This window comes from Carcharhinus amblyrhynchos, unplaced genomic scaffold (genome assembly GCF_965287045.1).
Source record: "Carcharhinus amblyrhynchos unplaced genomic scaffold, sCarAmb.v2.hapA scaffold_464, whole genome shotgun sequence".
In the NCBI taxonomy this organism is placed as follows: domain Eukaryota; kingdom Metazoa; phylum Chordata; class Chondrichthyes; order Carcharhiniformes; family Carcharhinidae; genus Carcharhinus; species Carcharhinus amblyrhynchos.
The window spans coordinates 120,001-136,756 of record NW_027650204.1 but is presented as its reverse complement, the minus strand read 5'-3'; the positions used below and the strand labels follow the sequence as shown (position 1 = coordinate 136,756).

Here is a 16,756-nt window from a genome sequence, read left to right as displayed (position 1 = left end):
CCCTCCCTCCTTCCACCGCCCCCCCACCAACCCCACACCGCCCTCCCCCCTCCCCACCTGATGGTCTCCCTCGACCCAAGAGCAGAGGGAGCTTGTGGGATCTTGCTGTGCACCGGAGGCGCTGTATTTCTCTGCCGCTCCTTGGCCGGGCAGCCGAGGAGTGGGGGGGGGGGGGGGGGGGTGGGAGGGAGAGGGAGAGAGAGACGCAGCAGCCAATTCCTACACAGCAAGATCCCACAAATAAATTAGCCAGGTGGCTGGGTTCAGACACACAGCATCCACCACCAGACAGACAGCGCCCCCCCAGACAGACAGCAGCCCCCCCCAGACAGACAGAGCCCCGCCAGACAGACAGCAGCCCCCCCAGACAGACAGCTCCCCCCATGACAATCCCCACAGGGAGACAGTCCCCCCCACCCAGAGAGCTCCCCCCCCCTGACCTTCTCCCTCCCCATCACCCCAGAATTCCCCTCAACGCCCAGCACGCCTCACCTTCCTCCCCATTCCTGCGACCCCCCCCTCCACTCTCTCTCCCCTCCCTCCCCCTCCCTCCCCTCCCCCTCCCTCCCCTCCCTCTCCCTCCCCTCCCTCTCCCTCCCCTCCCTCTCCCTCCCCTCCCTCTCACCTGGCTGAAGGAGGTGCTGTGCAGTAGCAGTTCCACTGTTGGAACGAGTCCTGAAACAAGAGGAGAAGATTGGACGTCTCGACACCGTGCGACTGCCCCAACGCCCAGCGATACCGCACCCTCCCCTCCCGCCTCCTCCCCACCCCCCACCCCCACAGGCCAACCAGAGCCGCCCTCCATTCCCCTTCCCTCTCCCTCGGCCTCCCCTCCCCTCCCCAAGGCCGGGACAACCCCAAAATTGATTCATTCCTTGGGGCTATGGGCCTCACTGGTTCAGTATTTACCCCCCCCCACCCCTAACTGCCCCCGTGAGAAGGGGGTGGGTGAGCCGCCATCTTGAACCCGCTGCAGACCCCGTGTGGTGTAGGTACACCCACAGTGCTGTTAGGGAGGGAGTTCTAGGATTCTGACCCCAGCGACAGTGAAGGAACGGCCGATATATTTCCAAGTCGGGATGGTGAGTGACTCGGAGGGGAACCTCCAGGTGGGGGGTGTTCCCAGGTATCTGCTGCCCTTGTCCTTCTAGATGGTAGAGGTGGTGGGTTTGGAAGGTGCTGCCTAAGGAGCCTTGGTGAGTTGCTGCAGTGCATCTTGTAGATGGTACACACGGCTGTCACTGTGTGTCGGGGGTGGAGGGAGTGAGTGTTTTGTGGTTAGTGTGTCGATCGAGTGGGGCTGCTTTGTCCTGGATGGTGTTGAGCTTCTCGAGTGTTGTTGGGGCTGCACCCATCCAGGCAAGTGGGGAGTATTCCAGCACACTCCTGACTTGTGTCCTTGTAGATGGTGGACAGGCTTTGGGGAGTCAGGAGGTGAGTTACTCCCCGCAGGATTCCCAGCCTCTGACCTGCTCTGGGAGTCACAGTATTTATATGGCTGGATCCCAGTTCAGTTTCTGGTCAATGGTCACCCCCAGGATGTTGATAGTGGGGGGATTCAGTGATGGTAACCCCCAGGATGTTGATAGGGGGGGATCCAGTGATGGTGACCCCCAGGATGTTGATAGTTGGGGGGGATTCAGTGATGGTGACCCCCAGGATGTTGATAGTTGGGGGGGATTCAGTGATGGTGACCCCCAGGATGTTGATAGTGGGGGGGATTCAGTGATAAATACCCCCAGGATGTTGATAGTGGGGGGGGGGGGGTTCAGTGATGGTGACCCCCAGGATGTTGATAGTGGGGGGATTCAGTGATGGTAACCCCCAGGATGTTGATAGTGGGGGGATTCAGTGATGGTAACCCCCAGGATGTTGATAGTGGGGGAGGATTCAGTGATGGTAACCCCCAGGATGTTGATAGTGGGGGATTCAGTGATGGTGACCCCCAGGATGTTGATAGTGAGAGGATTCAGTGATGGTAACCCCCAGGATGTTGATAGTGGGGGATTCAGTGATGGTGACCCCCAGGATGTTGATAGTTGGGGGGATTCAGTGATGGTGACCCCCAGGATGTTGATAGTGGGGGGATTCAGTGATGGTAACCCCCAGGATGTTGATAGTGAGAGGATTCAGTGATGGTAACCCCCAGGATGTTGATAGTGGGGGATTCAGTGATGGTAACCCCCAGGATGTTGATAGTTGGGGGGATTCAGTGATGGTAACCCCCAGGATGTTGATACTGGGAGGGATTCAGTGATGGTAACCCCCAGGATGTTGATAGTGGGAGGATTCAGTGATGGTAACCCCCAGGATGTTGATAGTGGGAGGATTCAGTGATGGTAACCCCCAGGATGTTGATAGTGGGGAGGATTCAGTGTGGTAACCCCCAGGATGTTGATAGTGGGAGGATTCAGTGATGGTGATGCTTTTGAATGTCAAGGGGGTGACGGTTAGACCTCTCTTCTTGGAGATGGATATTGGACGTTTCTGTTCCAAGGCAGCCCCCAGGATTACGATCCTGTTGTGGGATTGTGTGGGATTGGAGATTAAAGTTTTTGTGTATTTTTATTGCATCACTAACCTCTTATTCTGATTAAATTTGCAACGACATTTCCCGGCTAGAAGAGAAAGATAAAGATCAGAAACATGATTACACAGCAAAGGAACATGGTTCAAAGTCCAGAACTATTGGCACAACATTCCCTCAAATCACAGCTCATGTTCCAATCTGATCACACACAGAGTAATGCTCCCTCTACACTGTCCCCCATCAAACACTCCCAGGACAGGTACAGCACGGGGTTAGATACAGAGTAAAGCTCTCTCTACACTGTCCCCCATCAAACACTCCCAGGACAGGTACAGCACGGGGTTAGATACAGAGTAAAGCTCCCTCTACACTGTCCCCCATCAAACACTCCCAGGACAGGTACAGCACGGGGTTAGATACAGAGTAAAGCTCCCTCTACACTGTCCCCCATCAAACACTCCCAGGACAGGTACAGCACGGGGTTAGATACAGAGTAAAGCTCCCTCTACACTGTCCCCCATCAAACACTCCCAGGACAGGTACAGCACGGGGTTAGATACAGAGGTAAAGCTCCCTCTACACTGTCCCCCATCAAACACTCCCAGGACAGGTACAGCACGGGGTTAGATACAGAGTAAAGCTCCCTCTACACTGTCCCCATCAAACACTCCCAGGACAGGTACAGCACAGGGTTAGATACAGAGTAAAGCTCCCTCTACACTGTCCCCATCAAACACTCCCAGGACAGGTACAGCACGGGGTTAGATACAGAGTAAAGCTCCCTCTACACTGTCCCCCCATCAAACACTCCCAGGACAGGTACAACACGGGGTTAGATACAGAGTAAAGCCCCCTCTACACTGTCCCCCCATCAGACACTCCCAGGACAGGTACAGCACGGGGTTAGATACAGAGTAAAGCTCCCTCTACATTGTCCCCATCAAACACTCCCAGGACAGGTACAGCACGGGGTTAGATACAGAGTAAAGCTCCCTCTACACTATCCCCCCATCAGACACTCCCAGGACAGGTACAGCACGGGGTTAGATACAGAGTAAAGCTCCCTCTACACTGTCCCCCCATCAAACACTCCCAGGACAGGTACAGCACGGGGTTAGATACAGAGTAAAGCTCCCTCTACACTATCCCCCCATCAGACACTCCCAGGACAGGTACAGCACGGGGTTAGATACAGAGTAAAGCTCCCTCTACACTGTCCCCCCATCAAACACTCCCAGGACAGGTACAGCACGGGGTTAGATACAGAGTAAAGCTCCCTCTACACTGTCCCCCATCAAACACTCCCAGGACAGGTACAGCACGGGGGTTCGATCTCCGGGTATCCGATTGGTCCCCTTTGTGTGAAGTGTGTGATTTGTCAGGGTTTATTGAACGCAGTCTGAATCTTGGGACAGCAGACTCAGTGAATCAGTCAGTGGAAACGTTCAGTTTGGAACGGATGGTTGAGGGAGACCTGGCCAGCGCTCGCTTCTGTCACGGGGGAATGGGCTGTGCCTCACAGGGTGGTTCTGTTGGCACTGAGCTGGGGAACCAGCGCTGGGAGGCGGCACAGATATCAGACACAGCCCCAGGAGGAAACAATACAGCTCTTTATCAGGTTAACAAGATAGGCGAGATAGAGAGATCTCGGATGTGTGTAGACTCTCAAAGCACTGTCACCGAACACTCACTCACAAACAGCTTCTGGAGACCAGCCTGGTTTCAACTTATTTATTTATTGTTAGTGTCACGAGTAATCTTACATTAACACTGCAATGAAGTTACTGTGAAAATCCCCAAGTCGCCACACTCCTGTTCGGGTAACACTGAGGGGTAATTTAGCACGGCCAATGCACCCGAACCAGCACATCATTCGGAAAGGAAGGAAACCGGAGCGCCCAGAGGAAACCCAATGCAGACATGGGGAGAATGTGCAGACTCCGCCCAGACAGTGCCCATGCTGGGAATCGAACCCTGTCCCTGGCGCTGTGAGGCAGCAGTGCTAACCCACTGTGTCACCGTGCCCCCCGGGAATCGAACCCGGGTCCCTGGCGCTGTGAGGCAGCAGTGTGAACCCACTGTGTCACCGTGCCCCCGGGAATCGAACCCGGGTCCCTGGCGCTGTGAGGCAGCAGTGCTAACCCACTGTGTCACCGTGCCCCCGGGGAATCGAACCCTGTCCCTGGCACTGTGAGACAGCAGTGCTAACCCACTGTGTCACCGTGTCCCCGGGAATCGCACCCGGGTCCCTGGCGCTGTGAGACAGCAGTGCTAACCCACTGTGTCACCGTGTCCCCGGGAATCGCACCCGGGTCCCTGGCGCTGTGAGACAGCAGTGCTAACCCACTGTGTCACCGTGCCCCCGGGAATCAAACCCGGGTCCCTGGTGCTGTGAGACAGCAGTGCTAACCCACTGTGTCACCGTGCCCCCGGGAATCGAACCCGGGTCCCTGGCGCTGTGAGACAGCAGTGCTAACCCACTGTGTCACCGTGCCCCCGGGAATCGAACCCGGGTCCCTGGCGCTGTGAGGCAGCAGTGCGTTGGGTGACACAGTGGGTTAGCACTGCTGCCTCACAGCGCCAGGGACCTGGGTTCAATTCCTGGCCTGGGTCATTGTCTGTTTGCACATTCTCCTCGTGTCTGCATGGGTTTCCTCCGGTTTCCTCCCAAAGTCCGAAAGATGTGCGGGTTGGGCGGATTGGCCGTGCTAAATTGCCCCTCAGTGTCCTGAGATGTGTAGGTTAGAGGGATTAGTGGGTAAATGTGTAGGGATATGGGGGTAGGGCCTGGGTGGGATTGTGCTTGATGAGCTGAATGGCCTCTTTCTGCACTGTAGGGATTCTACGATCTCCGTCTTAAAGAGACTCAGTGACCCAGCCTCCGCTGTGGCAAAGAATTCCACGGATTTACCCACCCTCTGCTGAAGAAATCCCTCATCTCTGCTCCAAAGGGTTGTCCCTTTAGCCTGAGGCTGTGCCCTCGGATCCCTGTCTCTCTGACTAATGGAAATACCTTCCCCATGTCCACTCTACTGAGGGCTTTACTCCTGCTTCAGTTCCTTGTATCCTTCTTAGAAACCCTACAGTACAGAAGGAGGCCATTCAGCCCATCAAGTCTGCACCAACAGGCCCTCTCCCCATAACCTCACACTTGTGTGTCCTTGTGTGTGAATAGAAATAGGCTGGGCTACCGGGGAGACAGATTGGGAGAGCTGTAGCAGGCTAGCACATCAGCGATGGGCTGAATGGCCACGGTTTCGACGGGGGAGGTCACACAGCAAGGGCGTGCCGTCACAGAGACTTACCCAACAGGATAATGATTCCGATCACACAGAGTACGGCAGCCACGATAAGACCAACCACGCGCAGTCTGTAATAATCTGTGAAGAGAGACACAGAGACAGGTGAGGGACCTGAAGATTGGAGAGGGGCAAATATTGTGTTTAAAAAGGGCTGCAGGGAAAAGCCTGGGAACTACAGGCCAGTGAGCCTCACATCTGTGGTGGGTAAATTGTTGGAAGGTATTCTGAGAGACAGGATCTACAGGCATTTAGAGACACAAGGACTGATTAGGGACAGTCAGCATGGCTTTGTGAGTGGAAAATCATGTCTCACAAATTTAATTGAGTTTTTTGAAGGGGTAACCAAGAAGGTAGATGAGGGCAGTGCAGTTGATGTTGTCTACATGGACTTTAGCAAGGCCTTTGACAAGGTACCGCATGGTAGGTTGTTGCATAAGGTTAAATCTCACGGGATCCAGGGTGAGGGATCTAAATGGATACAAAATTGGCTTCTTGACAGAAGCCAGAGGGTGGTTGTAGAGAGTTGTTTTTCAAACTGGAGGCCTGTGACCAGCCTCAGGGATCAGTGCTGGGCCCACTGTTATTTGTCATTTATATTAATGATTTGGATGAGAATATAGGAGGCAGGGTTAGTAAGTTTACAGATGACACCAAGATTGGTGACATAGTGGACAGTGAAGAAAGTTATCTCCAATTGCAACGGGATCTTGATCAATTGGGCCAGTGGGCTGACGAATGGCAGATGGAGTTTAATTTAGATAAATGTGAGGTGATGTATTTTGGTCGATTGAACCAGGGCAGGACTTACTCAGTTAATGGTAGGGCGTTGGGGAGAATTACAGAACAAAGAGATCTAGGGGGAGAGATTTTTCCAACAATGGATCATCAGTAGATTTTTAATCCCAAATATTTTTCATTGAATTCAAATTCCACCATCTGCTGTGGCGGGATTCGAACCCAGGTCCCCTGAACAAGACCCTGGGTATTTAGATGACTAGTCCAATGACTATATCATGAGGCCATTGCTTCCCTTGCAATTGGCCCAGAGTCAGCAATGGGAGGGGCCGGGACGGGGGGCAAATGGGAGTTCGCCAGTGAATTGGACCCATCATTTCTCCCGCAGTCAACGTCACTTACACAACTACAGACCAGCCTGGGTCATCATCACATTGTTGTTCGTGGGATCTTGCTGTGTAAACATTTGGGGCTGAGTTTCCCTCCCCCCACTCATAGACAGCTGAAGGTGTGGCCAACAATGGCGGAATCGGAGGGAAGCTTCAGAGGCCGGAACTGGAGGAGCAGAGAGATCTTGGAGGGTCGTAGGGGTTAGAGGAGGTCCCAGAGATATGGAGGGATATAGGGCGTGGAGGAGACAACAGGTATATGGAGAGGGGATTGGGGCTGGAGAGATAGGGAGGGGGGTGTAGGGGCTGGAGGAGGTTACAGAGATAGGGAGGGGGTGTCGGGGCTGGAGGAGGTTACAGAGATAGGGAGGGGGTGTAGGGGCTGGAGGAGGTTACAGAGATAGGGAGGGGGTGTAGGGGCTGGAGGAGGCTGCAGAGATAGGGAGGGGTGTAGGGGCTGGAGGAGGTTACAGAGATAGGGAAGGGGGTGCAGGGGCTGGAGGAGGTTACAGAGATACGGAGGGGGTGTAGGGGCTGGAGGAGGTTACAGAGATAGGGAGGGGGTGTAGGGGCTGGAGGAGGTTACAGAGATACGGAGGGGGGTGTAGGGGCTGGAGGAGGTTACAGAGATAGGGAGGGGGTGTAGGGGCTGGAGGAGGTTACAGAGATACGGAGGGGGTGTAGGGGCTGGAGGAGGTTACAGAGATAGGGAGGGGTGTAGGGGCTGGAGGGGGTTACAGAGATAGGGAGGGGGTGTAGGGGCTGGAGGAGGTTACAGAGATACGGAGGGGGGTGTCGGGGCTGGAGGAGGTTACAGAGATAGGGAGGGGGTGTAGGGGCTGGAAGAGGTTACAGAGATAGGGAGGGGGTGTAGGGACTGGAGGAGGTTACAGAGATAGGGAGGGGTGTAGGGGCTGGAGGAGGTTACAGAGATAGGGAGGGGCATGTAGGAGCTGGAGGAGGTTACAGACATGGGGAGGGGTGTCGGGGCTGGAGGAGGTTACAGAGATAGGGAGGGGATGTAGGGGCTGGAGGAGGTTACAGAGATAGGGAGGGGGTGTCGGGGCTGGAGGAGGTTACAGAGATAGGGAGGGGGGTGTAGGGGCTGGAGGAGGTTACAGAGATAGGGAGGGGGTGTAGGGGCTGGAGGAGGTTACAGAGATACGGAGGGGGTGTAGGGGCTGGAGGACATTACAGGGATAGGGAGGGGGTGGAGGGGCTGGAGGAGGTTACAGAGATACGGAGGGGGTGTAGGGGCTGGAGGAGGTTACAGAGATAGGGAGGGGTGTAGGGGGCTGGAGGAGGTTACAGAGATAGGGATCTCCTGTCAATCACTTCGAGGGGGTTGGGGGGTGGGGAGGGGCGGGGTGGGGGTGCGGAGTGTGTGGCGGGGGGGGGCGGGGTGGTGGTGCTCTCCTGTGATAGGTGCTGGGTAGATGGTTCTGGTCAGTTTGATTTGACCCCAATCTTAATAAGAATAACACAGATAGGGAAGCAGCTCGTCCCAGAGTCAGTATTCAGACAGGAAACAAGGAAATGTAGGGACTCAGCAAATTTACCATACTCAAAACGATCTTCATTGTTCGCCGGCTCTGAAAGAGGAAATGGAGATAAGTAACAGTCTGAAAATTCCTCCCCCCACCCCCACACAGACCCACCTCACAACCCCCCCCAGTGAGAGTCAGTGTGTGTGGGACCCGTACCCCAGTGATGGTCAGTGTGTGTGGGACCCGTACCCCAGTGAGAGTCAGTGTGTGTGTGGGACCCGTCCCCCAGTGAGAGTCAGTGTGTGTGGGACCCTTACCCCAGTGAGAGTCAGTGTGTGTGGGACCCGTACCCCAGTGAGAGTCAGTGTGTGTGGGACCCCAGTGAGAGTCAGTGTGTGTGGGACCCGTACCCCAGTGAGAGTCAGTGTGTGTGGGACCCGTACCCCAGTGAGAGTCAGTGTGTGTGGGACCCGTACCCCAGTGAGAGTCAGTGTGTGTGGGACCCGTACCCCAGTGAGAGTCAGTGTGTGTGGGACCCGTACCCCAGTGAGAGTCAGTGTGTGTGGGACCCGTACCCCAGTGAGAGTCAGTGTGTGTGGGACCCGTACCCCAGTGAGAGTCAGTGTGTGTGGGACACGTACCCCAGTGAGAGTCAGTGTGTGTGGGACCCGTACCCCAGTGAGAGTCAGTGTGTGTGGGACCCGTACCCCAGTGAGAGTCAGTGTGTGTGGGACCCGTACCCCAGTGAGAGTCAGTGTGTGTGGGACCCGTACCCCAGTGAGAGTCAGTGTGTGTGGGACCCGTACCCCAGTGAGAGTCAGTGTGTGTGGGACCCCAGTGAGAGTCAGTGTGTGTGGGACCCGTACCCCAGTGAGAGTCAGTGTGTGTGGGAGCCGTACCCCAGTGAGAGTCAGTGTGTGTGGGACCCGTACCCCAGTGAGAGTCAGTGTGTGTGGGACCCCAGTGAGAGTCAGTGTGTGTGGGACCCGTACCCCAGTGAGAGTCAGTGTGTGTGGGACCCGTACCCCAGTGAGAGTCAGTGTGTGTGGGACCCGTACCCCAGTGAGAGTCAGTGTGTGTGGGACCCGTACCCCAGTGAGAGTCAGTGTGTGTGGGACCCGTACCCCAGTGAGAGTCAGTGTGTGTGGGACCCGTACCCCAGTGAGAGTCAGTGTGTGTGGGACCCCAGTGAGCGTCAGTGTGTGTGGGACCCGTACCCCAGTGAGAGTCAGAGTGTGTGGGACCCGTACCCCAGTGAGAGTCAGTGTGTGTGGGACCCGCACCCCAGTGAGAGTCAGTGTGTGTGGGACCCGCACCCCAGTGAGAGTCAGTGTGTGTGGGACCCGTACCCCAGTGAGAGTCAGTGTGTGTGGGACCCCAGTGAGAGTCAGTGTGAGTGGGACCCGTACCCCAGTGAGAGTCAGTGTGTGTGGGACCCGTACCCCAGTGAGAGTCAGTGTGTGTGGGACCCGTACCCCAGTGAGAGTCAGTGTGTGTGGGACCCGTACCCCAGTGAGAGTCAGTGTGTGTGGGACCCGTACCCCATTTTAATACAATCTGAATTGCAATTAAATGTAGGCCATGTTGCTTTGGGACTGGAGTCAGGTGTAGACCACCCCAGGTAAAGGTGGCTGGTTTCCTGCTCGGAAAGGGCGCATTAGTCAACTATGGCTTATCAAAGAAATGTGTAGCTGATCGTTTCCAGGTTATTGCAGGGGTGCCCCTTGTCAATGTGCCAAGTTAATTCAAATTCTCTCAATGAGCTAGCACTGAGTACAATGGGCCAAACAGTCACCTGTTTGTGAGTCTTTGTGTTTTGAGAACCTTCATGGACATTTACTCCACAATTCTGGTCTTTGCGTCAAGGGGACAGTCTAATCAGGGAATGGGGTTGTGTACGGACCATCTAATTTGCCCTTTGGGGAGGGGGCGGGAGGTGGGGTTTGGCGATAGGGGGACCAACACGGATTCGGGTGGCAAATCTGCTCCTCGTGGAAGATCTTGACGATGGCTCTGGTGTTAATGGTAACCGTGACCCACAAGCACGCAACCAACTCCCCCGAGCTCCAATCGAGGAGCGCTGAGTTTCCACTTAGCTCCCAATTAACCTCAAAATAGATTTCGGATCACAACAACCCTCCCCCACACACACACACACACAGCCCGTCCCCCCCCCCCCCGGGGGAGAGGAGAATGTGACACACTCACCACTGGCTGCCAGAACTCCTCGAGTCACTGGAACAAAAAAAAACAGGAAAAGTAGAATGAGTTACAGAGGAAGGAGTCACGCTGGAGAAATACGTCAAACACTGGCCCTTTAACACACACTTCACCTCACTGAGCACACCCTCTCCCACCAGACCTCAGGGCTCCCAGCCCCAGAGACCCCCACAAGCTCAGCACTGTGGTTAGCACTGCTCCCTCAGAGTGCGAGGGAACCAGGTTCAATTCCAGCCCTGTGTCACTGTCTGAGTGGAGTCTGCACCTTCTCCCCATGTCTGCGTGGGTTTTCTCCGGGTGCTCCGGTTTCCTCCCACAGTCCAGAGATGTGTAGGTTAGGGTGGATTGGCCATGCTAAATTGCCCCTTAGTGTCCAAAGATGTGCAGGTTAGGTGGATTGGCCATGCTAAATTGTCCCTTAGTGTCCAAAGATGTGTAGGTTAGGGTGGATTGGCCATGCTAAATTGCCCCTTAGTGTCCAAAGATGTGTAGGTTAGGGGGATTGGCCATGCTAAATTGCCCCTTAGTGTCCAAAGATGTGTAGGTTAGGGGGATTGGCCATGCTAAATTGCCCCTTAGTGTCCAAAGATGTGTAGGTTAGGGTGGATTGGCCATGCTAAATTGCCCCTTAGTGTCCAAAGATGTGTAGGTTAGGGTGGATTGGCCATGCTAAATTGCCCCTTAGTATCCAAAGATGTGTAGGTTAGGGTGGATCGGCCATGCTAAATTGCCCCTTAGTATCCAAAGATGTGTAGGTTAGGGTGGATTGGCCATGCTAAATTGTCCCTTAGTGTCCAAAGATGTGTAGGTTAGGGTGGATTGGCCATGCTAAATTGCCCCTTAGTGTCCAAAGATGTGTAGGTTAGGGTGGATTGGCCATGCTAAATTGCCCCTTAGTGTCCAAAGATGTGTAGGTTAGGGTGGATTGGCCATGCTAAATTGCCCCTTAGTATCCAAAGATGTGTAGGTTAGGGTGGATCGGCCATGCTAAATTGCCCCTTAGTATCCAAAGATGTGTAGGTTAGGGTGGATTGGCCATGCTAAATTGTCCCTTAGTGTCCAAAGATGTGTAGGTTAGGGTGGATTGGCCATGCTAAATTGCCCCTTAGTGTCCAAAGATGTGTAGGTTAGGTGGATTGGCCATGCTAAATTGTCCCTTAGTGTCCAAAGATGTGTAGGTTAGGTGGATTGGCCATGCTAAATTGTCCCTTAGTGTCCAAAGATGTACTGGGTTCTGGGGATAGGATGAGGGGGTGGGTCTGGGTAAAGATACTCTGTCGGAGTGGTCGGTGAAGACTCGATGGGCTGAACAGCCTCCCTCTGCACTGTGGGCGTTTTCTGAGCTCTGTCAGATCTCCGCCCCGTTGGGCTGAACTGCAAACTGCCCAATCCCTCCTGGAATCGACCCCAGCCCCACACCGATGGTCACGGTGTGAGCTCGGTTCCCTGGGTCCGGAGTGAGTGGGGTTAAATCCTCGCCTACCCGCTCGCAGGCAGCAGTCTGCAGCACTGAAAAACGATCGGGTCTGTGACATTTCTTGCTGTTACCGTTGCCAATGCAGCGGTCGCACTCGGCTTGTGCTCAAGGACAGACCCACACACACACACACAAACAGTCCAAGTATTGTTCCCCAAGCTGTTCCTTCCTCCCCAGCTCTCACTCAACAATAGAACCATCAAAATGTTACAGAACAGGAGGCCATTCAACCCAACTAGACCATGCCATGCCAAAGACTGCCCTCTTTAATCCCACCTTCCCACAGCTGGCCCATTGTCGCTTAAGGTGCAGGTCCAGATACTTCCTAATAGAGTTTTGGGTCTCTGCCTCAACCACTAACCAGGGGAGTGAATCCCAGACACTCACCATCCTCTGTGTAAAAAAGTTCTTCCTCATATCCCCTCCACACTTATCTTGAATCTGTGTCCCTGGTTCTAAACTTCTCCACCAAGGATTTCATGTTGCCCGCTCTCTCTCTTCCCCTCATCATTTCTTTACACCGCAGTCACGTTCCCCCCCCCGCCCCACTTCACCCTTCTTTGTTCCAAGGAAAATAACCCCAACCTCTCCAATCCCTCTTCCAGCCCTGGCACTATTGTTGGGAATCTCCTCTGCACTCTCTCCAGGGCAGTTCCTGGAATGAGGCAACCAGAACTCGACACAATCCATCAGGCAAACCAGCCTCCCATCCATTGACTCTGTCTACACTTCCCGCTGCCTCGGGGAAAAGCAGCCAGGATAATTAGGGACGCCACGCACCCCGGACTTTCTCTCTTCCATCTTCTTCCGTCAGGAAAAAGCTACACAAGTCATTAGTTTTTACAGATGCCCCATAGAAAGCATTCTTTCTGGTTGTATCACAGCTTGGTCTGGGCTCCTGCTCTACCCAAGATCACAAGGAACTACAAAAGGGTGGTCTTGTGGTCCCAATCCATCACACAAACCAGCCTCCCATCCATTGACTCTGTCTACACTTCCCGCTGCCTCAAGAAAAGCAGCCGGTATAATTAAGGACCCCCCACACCCCGGACATTCTCTCTTCCACCTTCTTCCTTCAGGAAAAAGATACAAAAGTCTGAGGTCCCGTACCGACTGACTCAAGAACAGCTTCTTCCCTGCTGCTGTCAGACTTTTGAATGGACCTACCTCGCATTGAGTTGATCTTTCTCTACACCCTCGCTGTGACTGTAACACTACATTCTGCACTCTCTCATTTCCTTCTCTATGAATTATGTACAGTGCGCAAGAAACAATACTTTTCACTGTATGTTAATAGATGTGACAATAATAAATCAAATCAATCCTCCAGCTGTGGCCACACCAGTGTTTTATACAATTCCTTAGTCTTACATTCTCGATCTGTGTCAGTGAAGGGCAGCACTCTTTCTGTCTCCTTCACAATCCTGTCTATTTGAACTGCTGCCTTAATGGAGCTGTGTACTTATACACCAAGATCTCTCACATCGTCTCCCCCTCTCAGTGTATTCCCATCTATAATGCATCCCCTGGAACTGTTTGACTTCCCGAACTGCATGACCTCACACTTCTCCATGTTAAAATCTATCCGCCCACTCCACAAACTCATCAATATCATCGACAGTGAGGGGGGGGGTTGCGTGATGGCATTGGTTGATATCTGACCTGGTTCGATCTCTCTCTCTCTCCGCACTCATAAAAACTAGAAGCAGGAGGCCATTCGGCCCTTCCAGCCTGCTGCACCATTCATTACGATCATGGCTGATTATCAAATCCAATATCCTGATCCCCCTCCTCCCCCCATATCCCTCGATCCCTTTCGCCCCAAGAGTGAAATCTAATTTCTTCCTGAAATCTCACAGCGTTTTCTCCTCAGCTCCTTCCTGTGGGAGTGAATTCCACACATTCCCCACCCTCTGGGTGAAGAAGTTTCTCCTCCCCTCAGTTCTAAAAGGTTTACCCCTTATCCTCAAACTCTGACCCCTAGTTCTGGACTCTCCCCCACCATCGGGAACATTCTTTCTGAATCTACCCTGTCTAACCCTGTGTGAATTTTATAAGTTTCTATCAGATCCCCTCTCACTCTTCTAAACTCCAGTGAATATAATCCTAACCGACTCAGTCTCTCCTCATATGACAGACCTGCCATCCCAGGAATCAGCCTGGAAAACCTTCGCTGTGCTCCCTCTACAGCAAGGACATCCTTCCTCAGATAAGGAGACCAAAACCACACACAATACTCCCGGTGTGGCCTCACCAACACCCTGTACAATTGCAGTAAAACATCCCTATCCCTATCTCTCAAATCCTCTCGTTCTGAAGGCCATTTACCTTCTTTACTGCCTGCACTTGGATTCAGGAGATGGCCAGTGGAGCCAATGGGGTGGACAGAGATTTTGGCCCCGTAATCCAGGCCGAAACCCCCGCCGTCTCAGCCAGGGCAAGCGTGGCTCCCCCTGGAGGTGGCGGGAGGGAGCTGCGCACCTTCCGTTTGCGAGATTAGACCAGCTCCTGTCCACAGCGCTCTCCAAGGACATTATTGGGAGGAGGGGTGGGGGGGGATTCTTCTTAGGCCAAATATTTATTCCCCTCGAGCAATGCGTCGCTGGAGGAGCTGGTGGAAGATTCTAGAACCACCTTCAAGAGGCATCTGGATAGATACACAGATAGGCAGGAGATAGAGGGACACGGACCATGTAGAGGCAAGAAAATATTCGAGAGGCGTCCGTGCCGGCACAGACTTGATGGGCCGAAGGGCCTTTTCCTGTGCTGTACTGTTCTTTGCTCTTTGTTCAAAACCGCGTCAGATAAAAAACTAAAATGTGGAAACTGCTCCGTCCGGGTCAGCATCGCAGCGCTGTTTGTGGGATCTTAAGGGGCCGAATGGCCTCCTTCTGCACTGTAGAGATTCTAATCCCATCTGCCAGCGCCTGGCCCATAGCCCTGAATGTTACGCTGTGCCAAGTGCTGAACCAGATACTTTATAAAGGGTATAAGGCATCCTGCCCCCATCACCCTCCCAGGCAGCACATTCCAGATGAGAATCAGCTGTCTACTCCTCGCACTGACACACAAGGAAACTTTTATCAAAACAAACTTCATTTGGCTACATGGTTTAACTAGAACAAATAAATTATCTTAACTTTCAACAATTTAACAAGACTTAAATGTGACAAGTTAAAATTTTTAACTGCTAACCTATCCCTATGAGTTCCAATGTAAGCAATATTCCTCATATAGAACAAAGAACAGTCCAGTACAGGAACAGGCCCTTCAGCCCTCCAAGCCTGTGCTGATCACATTGTCCTATCGCCTGTATCCCTCCATCCCCCACCTGTTCATGTATCTATCCAAATAAGCCTTAAATGTGGCTAACATATCTGCCTCAAACACCTCACTCGACAGTGTATTCTGGGCCTCCACCACCCTCTGTGTAAAAACCTCCCCCCCCGCACATCTCCACTGAACCTTTCCCCCCGCCTTACCTTGAACTTGTGCCCCCTTGTAACTGTCATTTCTGGGAAAAAGCTTCCAACTGTTCACCCGATCCATATCCCTCATAATTTTATAAACTTCTATCGGGTCCGCCCCACAGCCTCTGTCTTTCCAGGGAGAACAATCCCAGTTTATTCAATCTCTCCTTATACCTATAGACTTAAACACCCTCTACAAAATCACTCAGCAAACACCAGGCTTACATACTTTACTTGTTAACAGTCCTGGAACCTCTTGAAAACCAAGAGAGAGAGAAACACACAGAACCCCAAACAACAACCTCCAGAGAGAGAGAGAGACAGACACACACACAGAACCCCAAACAACAACCTCCAGAGAGAGAGAGACAGGGAGAGACACACAGAACCCAAAACAGCAACCTCCAGAGAAAGAGAGAAACAGAGAGAGACACAGTACCCCAAACAGCAACTTCCAGAGAGAGAGAGACAGAGAGAGACACAGAACCCAAAAAGCAGCCTCCAGAGAGACAGACAGACAGACAGACAGACACCAGTTTTTTTAGGACCAGGTAGTAACTGAGTGCTTTACAATGAAAGATAACTTGTGCATATTTTCCCTGCAAGTGTAGTGCCCTCCATTCTCCATCTCTCATCAACCAAGCGAATCAAAATGCAACTCTGGAACCCCCGAGGGGAACCCAAAATAAGCAAAGATGCATTAAAACAAACACATCCTGAGCTAAAAGCAATCGTTAGCCTGCAATCCCAGCGTGTGAGCTGTCTGCTGCAGACACATCGGCACCCTGGATCAACAGCTGAGTTTTAAAACATACCCTTCATCAGAGATATGATAAAAAATACACGGAACCGCCCCCCCCACCCCGCTCAGTCTGAAAGACTGCCCCCTCAACACCCACCCTCTACCCCATCCCCTCGTTCAAAGGTAAAACAAATGTGTTAAGACATTTCCGAGAGATTATTCAAAGGGTGGTGTTTTCAGGCAGAACTCAAGGAGTGGTTAGGAAATAGGAGGGTTGGGGGGGAGGGGGGATAGAAACCTTCTCTCAAACCCTTGAAGGTTTCAGCGTAACCCGATCGGAGAAGAACTCAAATAGGGGAATTGAATAACACAACAAGGAAGTTATTGTTGAATATTTTCAAAGC

General features: G+C 53.0%; 1 protein-coding gene across 1 annotated transcript in view; it reads right to left on the bottom strand.

Moving 5' to 3' along the window:
• Positions 1-614: 614 nt before the first annotated feature.
• Positions 615-16,756, bottom strand: part of LOC145339439 (FXYD domain-containing ion transport regulator 3-like) — a gene marked incomplete at its 3' end in the record, with an annotated part of 27,386 nt that continues 11,244 nt past the window's right edge. The window contains exons 3-7 of the mRNA XM_080183909.1: positions 10,652-10,678; positions 8,516-8,548; positions 5,836-5,910; positions 2,582-2,618; positions 615-675 (exon numbers count right to left, since the gene is read on the bottom strand). Coding sequence (XP_080040035.1) covers positions 615-675; positions 2,582-2,618; positions 5,836-5,910; positions 8,516-8,548; positions 10,652-10,678 — 233 coding nt within the window. The remainder of the gene's footprint in view (positions 676-2,581; positions 2,619-5,835; positions 5,911-8,515; positions 8,549-10,651; positions 10,679-16,756) is intronic.